The 13601-nt window shown below is 45.6% G+C and overlaps 1 protein-coding gene across 1 annotated transcript in view; it reads right to left on the minus strand.

Annotated features, from left to right (window-relative positions):
- Positions 1–2363: 2363 nt before the first annotated feature.
- The window catches only part of znf827 (zinc finger protein 827), a 110004-nt gene continuing 98766 nt past the window's right edge, over positions 2364–13601 (minus strand). The window contains exons 12-14 of the mRNA XM_065003325.1: positions 10249–10458; positions 9169–9346; positions 2364–6755 (exon numbers count right to left, since the gene is read on the minus strand). Coding sequence (XP_064859397.1) covers positions 5795–6755; positions 9169–9346; positions 10249–10458 — 1349 coding nt within the window. The 3' untranslated portion in view covers positions 2364–5794. The remainder of the gene's footprint in view (positions 6756–9168; positions 9347–10248; positions 10459–13601) is intronic.

Consider the following 13601-nt stretch of genomic DNA (forward strand, 5'->3'; position numbering starts at 1 on the left):
CTAGTGTGTATGTACCCGCGCGAGTGTCTCCATCTCCACTTCCTAATCAACACTTCCACTCATAGGGAGGTCAGCTGAGCAGGCCTCTAGTGACCCTGGCACTGCTTTGAACTTAATTAAGCCGCTTTCAACACACTGGAGAGGAGACTCATTAATACCACGGTATGGCAAACGGCCAGACCGGATCTAGACGCCAACATCTGAACTACATAGAGAAGGAGAGGAGTTTCAGACTTGAACACGGGTGAACTCTGTAAAGGTTAAGGTCCAGGGCAGTGAGGTGACCATTTGGTCTAGCATCGCCGAAGCTCCATACTTTACTCTGAGCAACACTGAAATCCTGTGGATGAGGTACTGTATATACAGATCATTGGCTAATATGAACAGATAACATTACTGCATAATACACACTGAAATAGTGCATATCATATAAACAGCCATATGCAACTGTCAATACTTAAGGGGGGAGGGAGATCTCTCTCTCTCACCCCTTCAAAGTATTGGCTGTTTATACAATATGCACTATTTCAGTTTGAATTAGACATGTCTTTGTTTATTTTCCTTTTGTTTATTATCTACTTTATATAAACATATGTTTCCCATTCCAATAAAGCCATTGAATTGAGGGAGGAAGAGAGGGGGAGAGAGAAGGAGAGAGGGGGAAAGAGAGAGGGGGGAAAGAGAGAAGGAGAGAGGGGGAAGAGAGAAGGAGAGAGGGGGAAAGAGAGAAGGAGAGAGGGGGAAGAGAGAAGGAGAGAGGGGGAAAGAGAGAAGGAGAGAGGGGGAAGAGAGAAGGAGAGAGGGGGAAAGAGAGAAGGAGAGAGGGGGAAGAGAGAAGGAGAGAGGGGGAAGAGAGAAGGAGAGAGGGGGAAGAGAGAAGGAGAGAAGAGAGAAGGAGAGAGGGGGAAGAGAGAAGGAGAGAGAGGGGGGAAGAGAGAAGGAGAGAGGGGGAAAGAGAGAAGGAGAGAGGGGGAAGAGAGAAGGAGAGAGGGGGAAGAGAGAAGGAGAGAGGGGGAAGAGATAAGGAGAGAGGGGGAAAGAGAGAAGGATAGAGGGGGAAAGAGAAGGAGAGAGGGGGAAAGAGAGGAGAGAGGGGGAAAGAGAGAAGGAGAGAGGGGGAAGAGAGAAGGAGAGAGGGGGAAAGAGAGAAGGAGAGAGGGGGAAAGAGAGAAGGAGAGAGGGGGAAGAGAGAAGGAGAGAGGGGGAAAGAGAGAAGGAGAGAGGGGGAAAGAGAGAAGGAGAGAGGGGGGAAGAGAGAAGGAGAGAGGGGGAAAGAGAGAAGGAGAGAGGGGGAAAGAGAGAAGGGTGGTAGACAGAGGGAGAGAGTGTGTGTGTTTGGGATACTGACTATAGGCCTGTTAAAGGAGAACTTTAGACCAAGGTGTTCTATAGCTCGGGGCCTAACGGTGATAAACGAGTCCCTTAATTTCTGCAAACACTTTATCTCTGCTTCATCTGTTTTCATTAGGCTGGCCCCAACCTCTGGCTGGGTGAGAACGTGCTGCTGCTGTCTGCTGCCTCCATTACAGCACTGTGGACACGCCCCAAATCGCACCCTATTCCCTATGTAGCGCACTGCTTTTGACCAGGGCCCCAAGACAGGTTGGTTGTTTAGCAACAAAACCGAGGCGTGCGCAACTATGGGGCAAAACGGACGGTGTTGCCTTAGATTGTTGACAACATGTAAACTATACTTAGTCTCTAATGTTTTTTGAAATCATAAATAATAAATACATTTTCACAATGAGTACTTGTTTCTCAAATACATGGTTACTGTTGTTGGTTAGCTAGCTAGCTAATTTTAGCCATATTAGCATAAGACGTGACATGAGTCAAAACAAGACATGGTATCAAGAACAAACTAGCTGAAATGAGCCACTTGCGATTCACTACATGGCAGCTTGTTGTTACTGTTGCTAGCTATCTGGCCGTCCAGAATCATAACAACTCACGGCCTTCTGCCCCATTGGAGCGCATGCACCGTTTTCGTCGTTGTCAGTTAACCCTGTCGGGCCCTGGTCAAAAGTTGTTCACTTTATAGGGAACAGGGGTCAAAAGTAGTGCACTATATAGGAAATAGGGTGCCATTTCAGATGTCACAGCCTATGAAACTTATAGAGAGCTGCGTCGCATCAGTCCTCCGCCGTCTCTCATAAGGCTTGAGTGTTGGCCGGTTGGAGGTATTCCATAATTAGACTTTTGGGAGGATCCGTTGCTGCTGTTTTCTTTCCCGTTGTCAACGTCTCCACCGGTGTAGCAGCTGTACCTGGAGAGAGGCCGTATCAACTATATACAATCAAGACAACCTGACATTGAAAATGACATTATAGAGTCGAAAGAAAAACCAGACCTGAGGTGGAACATCTTGTTGTAAGCTTTACTTTCAAATCCTGTTACATTTAGATCTGGCAACTTTTGAACATAAAATAATGCCAAAACAAAGAAAAAACGAATACAAAAACCAAAAAAGTACAAATGATCTATTTACCAGTTATTGTCACAAACAACCCTGTACAGCCTTAACAATGAACTAATCAGAAAGCTTTATACAGCACATACCAATTTTTACTGAGTGCCAAAAATATGAACGAAAACACACAAAAAAGAAGATAGTTGTCTTGTCGAGTCATAAAATAGAGAGAGAGAGATGTCATGCATACTCCGAAGTCACTCAACATACCATTTAAAAAAAAAAAAACACCTTTCGGCAAAAAATGATAAGCAAACGATAAGTGCTTAAAAATACTGGGTTTGGAAAGGACAGAGAAGCGATCCCTGTCGGCCTTTTCTTCTCCTTAGACACACCAACCAGACCAAGGGGCCGTTCTATAAGAAGAAACAACTGCAGCCATTCTTGATTACATAATGATTATGCGGTAGCTATATATATATATATAAAAAAGGCATACAGTCAGTCGTAAAAAGACGGGCACATTCTTTTTTTTGTTCCTCTTATTTTTTGTTTTTAGATTTGGACCCTGAAAATCAGTTTGACTCATTCTCAGTGGTCTCAGGCGGTTCCCTTCCACCAAGTGGCACTAGAGTATTACATATTAGAGGATAGATAAGGAGCTGGAGCTGACCTAGGAGTGTGTGTGTGGCAGGGGTGGGGGCTCCTTGTACTCCTATAATGTAGCAGCGACCAGCGGACAGCATGCTGAACATTGCTATGTTGTCAAAGGGAACTAAAAGAAAGCCAACCACGGGAGAGAGATTTAACTGTTACACCCCTCTGTTACCAGGAAGTGACGGATTTAATCCTAGCATCACAACCTCGTTTTTAAGTTTCATTTGGTCTTAACAATGCATTGTTCTCTCAATTTTTGTTGTTGTCATTACAAAGAAATAAAATATATATATATAAAAAAAAAAATCACAAGAAAATGAAAAGTACAATAAACAAGCAAAACAATTAAGGTAAAAAAAAAAATCCCTTTACAAATAAGAAACCATTTTGGCTTAAAGACCACTTGGGAATGGGAGCAAGGTCAATTAAATGGGTAATGCTTTTGCATAAAAGAAACCAAAATGTACACTCTCCATGTTGAGCATCTCCGTCTGTACAGATAAATACATTTTTCATGTTCAAAAAGTGCAGCACTGTGCAAAATTGGCTTTGACAATTTAGCCTGGGCCCTTTGGGTCTCCCAGCGTAGTATAGTTCAACCTCGACTGCCTAATTCATGCAATTTGTTGTTCATCTGCACTCTGCAATTTTACAGAGGGAAAAACCCTCCGCACTAAAACCACAAAATGTCTACACAACAAAAATCAGGAAATCACGGTTTGATTCAGATCGTTCACAGCAAACATCTTAAAAAGGTAATAAGTCTGTTTCCGGTGATATCCTATTGGACCGACCGCTCAAACGTTTACACTATAACAATATGAACTAGCTAAGTGCTTTTGGTTTTGAAATGGGACTAAGCTAAGTGCAATTACAACTGAGAGATGGAGCGAAGGGGGAATAGAAAGCAGTACCATGTCTTCTCACTGAGATAGAAGCGACACCACCAAAACCAAACCAATGGCTGCTTCCTCGTCAACAACATTGGACCTATCGGAGCCTTCATCAAAATGGCTTCATAATAGCGATGCACGTTAGTAGAAAACGCTCATCGTCCTACGTTTAAAAGGCTCAGTAAAAAAGAGAAAGAGAGAGGGAAAAAAACCGAATGAACAACCTAAAAAGACACAGAAGGCCACGGACCTACAAAAACCAAAACCCCTTGCTTTCTGTCATATAGGCAATGGTACCCAACAGTCCCTGCCTGCAACTACACCGGACATCTGCATCATGTTCGCATCACGTACATCAACAAAGAAAAATACATTCATTCAAGTCATTTTGGAACAGTTTCTTTCTGTTTTTTCTTTTACACAAAATTACAAAAGAGCTCGAAAAAGCACCATTGAATCGGCCTGTGGTGACCGGAGCCGCTGGGGGTTTTAACACCCCGTTAGCTGGTCGCCTCCACAAAACAGTTCTCTCTTACAGCTTATCTAACGTAATGGTGCGCCAGTCCATACATAGTTCTACACACGATGCTGGACCGAACAACACCTGGGTCGTATTCATTAGGGCACAACGTAGCATAACGACAAGTTCTGGTGATTCAGTCCTTTTTCTTCCGTTTGGTGCCTAATGAATAGGACCCTGGTCTCAGGGGTTACAGGTGTCCTCATGGATCCTTTGATGTGGGCTGGTGGGGTAAAACCAATCTGGTCCCAGATCTGTTTGTGGTGTCTTGCCAATTCCTACGGTCATTGTCACGACAGCACAAACAGACCTGGGACTAGGCTACGGTTACACAAGGGCTAAGTTGGGGAAAGCAAAGAATATAGCATGAGGCTATAACGTGTGATACATTGATTTGAAAACCGTTTGAATTGGCAAAGGGCCTTGAGTAGAGAATGTCACTTGTTCTGTCCACCCCACCGCACAACTTCAAACAACGTACAAGATGTCACCGGTGTGTATGGGTTGCCAAGACGACCGCCACCTGAGACAAAGGTGAGTTCAAGTCGACGTTTGATGCATATGGTTTCAGCATTACACAAAGCCAAACAGATAAAGTCAAAGCTTAGTTGTGGGGGAGATACAAAACTATGTACAGTACACATTTGTTAAATAATTCATTAAGTGCGTGGTTTGAGGCGTTGCTTTGGAAACGAGACTTGAGAAAAAGCGTTCCGTTTCATTGGTTCTTGTTCGCGGCGCATCACAATTTAACAACCTGGGGATTGGTTCATCATACCCTATTAAATGACGTGCATCAAAGCGAGCAGAAACAAAGAGGCAGGCATGCTATTCTGATGCGTAGTAGCCAAAAGACAAAAATGCACAAAAAATGTCAGAGCAATTGTTTTGTTTCTTCTTCTTTTTCGACTTTTCTAACAAAAACAAAAAGAAAACACGGATCCGTTTTTACAGGTAATGCAGTTGGGTCCTGGTCATTCAAAAGTCCAAAAAACAAACATTAGAAAATAAAAAGTAGAGAGAGAGAGTAATAATTCAATCGATATAACAGATAAGAAAAGCAGCTTTTGATATAAATGCATTTTTTAGCACATACAGCCTTTTCTCTGATAAATTCTTTTTTTCTTTTCATTGTCTACAATAACTACTTGTCTGTCTCTGTCCAGCTTATTCAGCTGGCTTGATTGGAAAGTTTTCCCCATCGCAGTGGATAACGATCATTCACACCACTGTCCAGGGAGAGAGGGATGGAGAGAAAGGGGAACGAGAGGGAGGAGGGAAGAGATAGGGATGAGAAGGAGGAGAGGAGAACAGTCACACAGTCTTGGCTCTCTCCGTCAGTCCCAGTCCTAGGTAAGCCAGGAAGGAGTGTTTGAGTGAGGTGGGCGAGGGAGGAGAGGGGGAGGAGGCGGTGGAGGAGAGGAAAAGGGGGGCGGAGGAGGGCGGCCTCTGGAGTCTGGAGAGGGGCGAGTGGAATGTGGAGCGGTGGCGGTGGGTGAACAGGGTTGTGAGGGGGATCAGGTGCGCCCGCTCGCAGTTTCCCAACTGCTCGTAGACATGGCGTGGGGAGGGGAAGAAGAGGGAGGGGCCTCCGCCATTGGTTGTGGTCGCTGTCAGGTAACGCTGGGCTGGGGGCGGGAGCTCCTGTTGACGGTGGTGTTGTTTCCCTGTGATGAGTGACAGGGCGACAGACTGCAGGGCCTGGGAGGCAGAGAGAATCATGAGGGGGCTGCTGCTACCGCTCCCCCCGCTACTCCCACCTCCACCTACCCCCAGGAGGAAGGGCTCCCCGCCCCGCAGAGACCCCACCAGAGAGCCCCCTAGCTGGGCCTGGAACTCCTCCTCGCCGGCCTCCTCCCCTTCCCCTCCACCCTGGTGCTTCTTGAGGTGGCGGCTGAAGATGAAGGGGTGGGTGGTGGTGAAGGGGCACTCCGTGCAGCCGAAGGTCTGGCGCGGGGCGTGCTTCAGCTTCTTGTGCAGGTTCAGGTTGTCCTTGCGCTTGCAGCTGTAGCCGCAGCGGTCGCAGTGGAAGGGCCGCTCGCCCGTGTGCACGCGCACGTGCTCGATCAGCTTGTTGGCCGTCTTGGACAGGTAGCCACACTGCTCACACTTGTAGTGGTTGCCGAGGCGATGCTCGCGCATGTGCCTCTCCAGCGCGGGCTGGTCGCACCACACCGACTGGCAGATGCGACACTTGTACTCCATCTTGTAATGGGTCTTCAGGTGGCACTCCATGGCCACCGGTCGATTGGTGGAATAAATGCAGACGGGGCACCTGGGAAACAGGAAGGAGGAAGTGGAAGGGGGCAGGACATGGGAAATACACACACAATAGCGAGGGGAGGTTTAACGAAGAGAGGACTTAAATACACAATGACCAAAACACACACCTTAAGACTACAACACAAGGGAGGATGAAGAGGGGGAAGGTGAAGGAGGAAAGGTGTGTGTGATGTGTCCTGAATATTTGACCCTAAAGGAATGATTGGTGTGTGTGTGTGTGTTGTTGAAATTTTAAAGTGTGTAGGGTGGGTTGGGGTTGAAAGTGTGTTTGGAGTGAGTTGGTGGTAGGTGGGTGGGGCATGTAGAACTGGGCAGAGACAGGTTGTGGGAAGAGAACAGGATTGGACGGAATTAGGAATGGAAGGATAACTGAAATAAATGGAAATGTGGCACTTACATTTAAATAGCACCATTCATCTGCTCTGGGCCCCAAAGCGCTTCACAAACCCTGCAGAACAGAATCACCTCAGAATACAACCAGCCACGTGGTGAAGACCCAACACACACCTTCTCTCTCCCATACACTCCTGGACATACACTCCTGAATGAACACTTCTGAGTACACTAAGGATGCACTGGGGAGGCCCTTCTCTGTCCTAGACACGCCTCACGCCACACTCAGAGTGCACAGTCTTCAGTACACTCTCCTCTTCGGTACACACTACAGCCTCGTCTCTCTCTCTTATAAAAAGTCTTTTTTCTCCATTGTCTACAACTTCTCGTCTGTCTTTTGATCAGCTTATTCAGTTTGATTTGAAAGTGTTCTCCATTGCAGTGGATAACCACCACTCCGTCACCCCACCGTCCACTGCTGAGCACACACTACTTAGTACACAACCCTGCCTGGACACACTACTCTAGAGTCTAGACTAGAGATACCCTCTTGAACTGGACTGAGGGGGCAGCTGTGTTTGGGCAACCTGCTTTTAATTCTGACCTCTCAAACCTTACCTGCACAGCTAATGTGGACTGTCTGTCTGGTTTTAAAGTCAGGATAGAGGATGGATTTCTAACAAACATTAAAACACTCTACTATAATGACTGAACTAATTGCACCCTTGAACATTTGAAATGTGAAATAAATACATGCCCATGTACCTAAAATGGACTAGTACTGTTAGCAGTGTTGATGGTGTGTGTGTGTGTGTGTGTTCCTGTACTGACCAATGAACGTGGAGAGAATTGGTGGTGGTGTATTGAGACCTTAACCGTGCCTCTACTCCTTGTAACAAGACGAGACACTAACAGATACCTCAGTAAACTACGACCCTGACTCTCTCACTCCAAACACCAAACCAACTACTGATCTAATGCTACCGATGGCTAGTGGTGAATAGTGGTGACAGCTTGACATTAAACATGGTCAAGTGACCGTGTCGGCCGATCAGTTAATGGCGAGATGAGTTCAATGGCGTCTGATTGATATCGATGGCTCTACACGTGCATTGACTGACTGCGTATCATGGCAAACAAGTTTGACAAATAGATACAAACAAAAAAAAGAAACATAAAAATGACAGTGACTGTTGTGTGTTAACAATCTGTTCCTACTGCGCTTAAATATTTTCTGTTCAGATTTCCTGTTTAGTGATTGCATGTGAATGCAGGTACTACTTTCATTCCAGATGGTTTCAAATGCAATCTGGGAAAATAGAACATCTATCTGGTATAAAATATGCATCTGTGTGTGCAGGCTTTAAAAGCATAGCGCTAGGCTAATGTCATTAGCATGTTGTTGCGTGTGTGTTGGAGGATCTTCATGGCTAGGCTAATGTCATTAGCATGTTGTTGCATGTGTGTTGGAGAAGCTTCATGGCTAGGCTAATGTCATTAGCATGTTGTTGCGTGTGTGTTGGAGGAGCTTCATGGCTAGGCTAATGTCATTAGCATGTTGTTGCGTGTGTGTTGAAGGAGCTTCATGTACTGGCAGCGTTGATTTAACATGAACAGACGGGCTAAATGGCTATGTATGGTTTACTGTGTGTGTGTACATCACACAGTACAACAGAGGCTCCTATAGGGGTATAGGAGTGTTGGGTCAGCGGGGGACAGTGTTTGGTATCAAGGGCTGTGAGTGTAACACGGTTTATATATACTCTGTGAATGTCTTAATAGCTTCAGTGAGCTAGATGTCCTATGCACGTAAATGTGTATGTTGGACAGTGTCTGTGTGTTGACGTCATCTAGTTTGAAAGTGTGGCTGAATGCATGCACACATTTACAGTTCAGACTGCGTGTGTATTATGTTTATGCATGTGGTCTTACACGCATGTTTTCGACTTAATGTGCATGCTATAGTCAGTCGGTCAGTGGGTTACCCTCTGCCTGTGTGAGGGAGGAGTCGGGGTAGGGTAGGGTGGGAGGGTGGTGGAGTAGGAACCTCTGTCTGTACTTGCTTTCCTTACTTGAGCCCTCCGGTGGGGACGGTGTGGCACTTCTTGTGCTCCAGCAGCTGCTCGGGCGTCTTCAGGAACTTGTGGCACACGTCGCACTCGAACATGCGCGTGATCAGGTGGATCTGGAGGTGGCGCTCGTACATGGTCCGCGTCTTGCACACAAAGTTGCAGAAGACGCACTCGAAGCCTGGTGGGGGGGAGAGAGGGAGTTAGCATGACTGCAGTGCTCCTCGTCCTCTTAATTAAACATCACCCCCGTAAAATCCTTGTGTGTGGCTCAAATTACTGCTCGTATTTTACCTCGCATATTGTGGACACATCACACACACATTTACGTCACTGCATAATTTACGTGAAAAAAGTCTGTGCTTTTGCATGCTAGCTGTTCGAGGAGATATTCAGTCATTGCGCTTACGCTAGTTAGCAATAGCGTGCAAAACTACATCTAACTTCCTGCATAATGGACACAGAGACATAAACATGGTATCCATGAGTTCATCTGACTCTGGGGAAGTAGATTAAGGGGTGGGCTCACACTCTCTCTTTAAAAGCCCAGTGCAGTCAAAATTCTGTTTTCTGTGTTTAATATCATATTGTACAACAGCTGATGAAACTAACACTGTAAATGTGATCAGTGTTATTTCCTGATAGCTGCTGGTTGAAAATACAACCTACACAGGACCTTCTAATCATCAGGTTTGCATGAGCGGGAGTTTCAGATTTTCATGGTGACATCACCAGGCGGTAAATTAGTTAATAGACCAATAACAAATAGAGTTCCGAACCTCTCTGCCAATAACAGCTAGTTTTCAGTTTTCCCCTCTCCACTCAGACCCCTCCCAGACAGTCCTAGCAAAAATCTTGCTTGAGAAGTAGTTTTTTGCACATTTTTAATGGAATCTAACACTGTAAAAGTGTGAAAAAATGTTAGTGTTATTTCATCATAAGGTACTTATTGTTACCCAGAAATGATTTGATATTGAGATAAAAACGGCTGCATTGGGCCTTTAAGGATACAGAATTGTAAGTAGATTAAATTAACTGTAGTTCTACATAATGTTCCAGCCTATACATCCCAGAACTCCTTGCCTTTCTCAGACTTCTCTTCAGTTCCTGATCCCGAGTGGCTGCTGGAGCTGGATTGGCTGCCTGCAGAGGAGGGAGGGGCCAGCAGGTTCTTGAGCTCCTCATTGGCATGGGTAAGTTCTCCACCCTCTGAGCTGTTCAGTGAATCGCTGAGGGCCGACAGGGAGGAGGAGGTGCTCTTCGTCTCACTGAGGGGGCTCCGCGAGTTCAGACCTATGAAGAAGAGGGGTCAAGAGTCAATCATCATCAACATCATCAGCAGTCATTATCGTGACCATCATCATCATCGAACTCAGAAAATGTACCATTGAAATTACATTTCACTTTACTTCCTGAATGATTAAGTAATACACCCCAATTCTGTCACTACCAGCACTGCCACCGTCATCATAAGTGCTTTCTCAACATTAGACAGGGTACCTCAACCCAATAAAAGGAGGAAAAGCACTAAACTACAGTACAGTCAAAACCACACACACACACACACACACACACACACACATACGAATACAAAATGAAAATCACACACACTGCAGGCAGGCAGACTCAGCTTCAGGGCCATGTCCTCTGACTGGAGCCCTGCTGCCAGTCCAATCAACAGCCAGTATGCTTTTATTGATCTCTCTCTTTTTTTCCCCCTCTCTGTTTGACTGAACTTCTCTGGGATAGAGAGAGAGAGTATGAGAGAGAGAGAGAAAAGAGGGGAGGAGGAGGGTCACGGCTAAGGGAGCTAAGATGGCGGGAGCAACTCAGGGCACAGCTCAACAAAGGGCATTCAGAGAAGGAGAGGGAGGGAGGGAGGTGAAGGAGTATAGGGCTGCTGGCTGCCATGGATTGTGAAATGGCCGACGCCAGCTACCTCACACACATTTGTATGTGCGCACACACACACACACACACACACACACACACACACACACACACACAAAGACACATATTGTGCATGGCATACACACTTTCATCCTTGAGAATGAGAGGTATAGAAATGCAGGTATAGAATACAGGTATAGAAACGCAGAAAGCAGAGAGTGAAATACCATTGTATCCATCTCTCTCAACGCCGAAGACCTCTAGAGGTAGATTAAAGACCAAACGAGGCTCACCACTCCACTATCTAAGGGAGCTATAGAGTAAACATTCAAAGAGTACTTGTCCCATGTGGGAAACCACATCATTTATCATCCCTGTTGGCATATTCCTTGTTAGCACTTTTTACAAGGTCCAAGATGCTATTGAAGCTATTGAAAACGTTGTAAACCTGTGTTACACTCCCCTACGGATTGGACAGTGAAGTGAAAACTTTAAAAGGTGGCTCTATACTCCACCGTAATGGATTTAAATGTGTTTAATATGATGTGACAGTACAGAATGTCACCTCATATTTGAGGGTATTTTATACATGTTTCACCGTTCAGAAATGAAAGCACCTAATGTATCTAGTCTCCCAATTTGAAGCAGTCATATGTATTTGGACAAATTCACTTACGTGTATTAAAGTAGTTCAAAGTTTAGTATTTGGTCCCATATTCCTAGCATGCAATGACTACAGGTGACTCTAGAAACTTGTTGGGTGTATTTGCAGATTGTTTTGTTTGTGTATAAGATTGTTGTGCCCAATAAAAATGAATGGTACATAATATATTGTGTCATTAGAGGCAGTTTTATTGTAAAAAAAAAAGAAGAAAAAGAATATGTTTCTGAACACTTCTACATTAATGTGGACCCTATAATTACAGATAATCATGAACGAATCATGAAAAATGATGAATGACAAAAGTTACATATGCATAAATATCTGGGAGAATCTGGGAGATTGAATGGATCTCTGCCCTGTTCCTACTGTACCACCACACACACAGTATCTCTGTCCTGTTCCTACTGTACCACCACACACACAGTATCTCTGTCCTGTTCATACTGTACCACCACACACAGTATCTCTGTCCTGTCCCTACTGTACCACCACACAGTATCTCTGTCCTGTTCCTACTGTACCACCACAGTATCTCTGTCCTGTTCCTACTATACCACCACACAGTATCTCTGTCCTGTTCCTACTATACCACCACACAGTATCTCTGTCCTGTTCCTACTGTACCACCACACACAGTATCTCTGTCCTGTTCCTACTATACCACCACACACACAGTATCTCTGTCCTGTTCCTACTATACCACCACACACACAGTATCTCTGTCCTGTTCATACTGTACCACCACACACAGTATCTCTGTCCTGTCCCTACTGTACCACCACACAGTATCTCTGTCCTGTTCCTACTGTACCACCACAGTATCTCTGTCCTGTTCCTACTGTACCACCACACACACAGTATCTCTGTCCTGTTCCTACTGTACCACCACACACACAGTATCTCTGTCCTGTTCCTACTGTACCACCACACACACAGTATCTCTGTCCTGTTCCTACTGTACCACCACACACACAGTATCTCTGTCCTGTTCCTACTGTACCACAACACACAGTATCTCTGTCCTGTTCCTACTATACCACCACACAGTATCTCTGTCCTGTTCCTACTGTACCACCACAGTATCTCTGCCCTGTCCCTACTATACCACCACACACACAGTATCTCTGCCCTGTCCCTACTATACCACCACACACACAGTATCTCTGTCCTGTTCCTACTGTACCACCGCACACAGTATCTCTGTCCTGTTCCTACTGTACCACCGCACACAGTATCTCTGTCCTGTTCCTACTGTACCACCGCACACAGTATCTCTGTCCTGTTCCTACTGTACCACCACAGTATCTCTGTCCTGTTCCTACTGTGCCACCACAGTATCTCTGTCCTGTTCCTACTGTGCCACCACAGTATCTCTGTCCTGTTCCTACTGTGCCACCACAGTATCTCTGTCCTTTTCCTACTGTGCCACCACAGTATCTCTGTCCTGTTCCTACTGTGCCACCACAGTATCTCTGTCCTGTTCCTACTGTACCACCACAGTATCTCTGTCCTGTTCCTACTGTACCACCACAGTATCTCTGTCCTGTTCCTACTGTGCAACCACAGTATCTCTGTCCTGTTCCTACTGTGCCACCACAGTATCTGTCCTGTTCCTACTGTACCACCACACACACAGCATCTCTGTCCTGTTCTTACTGTGCCACCACAGTATCTGTCCTGTTCCTACTGTACCACCACAGTATCTCTGTCCTGTTCCTACTGTACCACCACAGTATCTCTGTCCTGTTCCTACTGTGCCACCACAGTATCTCTGTCCTGTTCCTACTGTGCCACCACACAGTATCTCTGTCCTGTTCCTACTATACCACCACACAGTATCTCTGCCCTGTTCCTACTGTACCACCACACACAGTATCTCTGT

This window comes from Oncorhynchus nerka, linkage group LG18 (genome assembly GCF_034236695.1).
Source record: "Oncorhynchus nerka isolate Pitt River linkage group LG18, Oner_Uvic_2.0, whole genome shotgun sequence".
NCBI lineage: Eukaryota > Metazoa > Chordata > Actinopteri > Salmoniformes > Salmonidae > Oncorhynchus > Oncorhynchus nerka.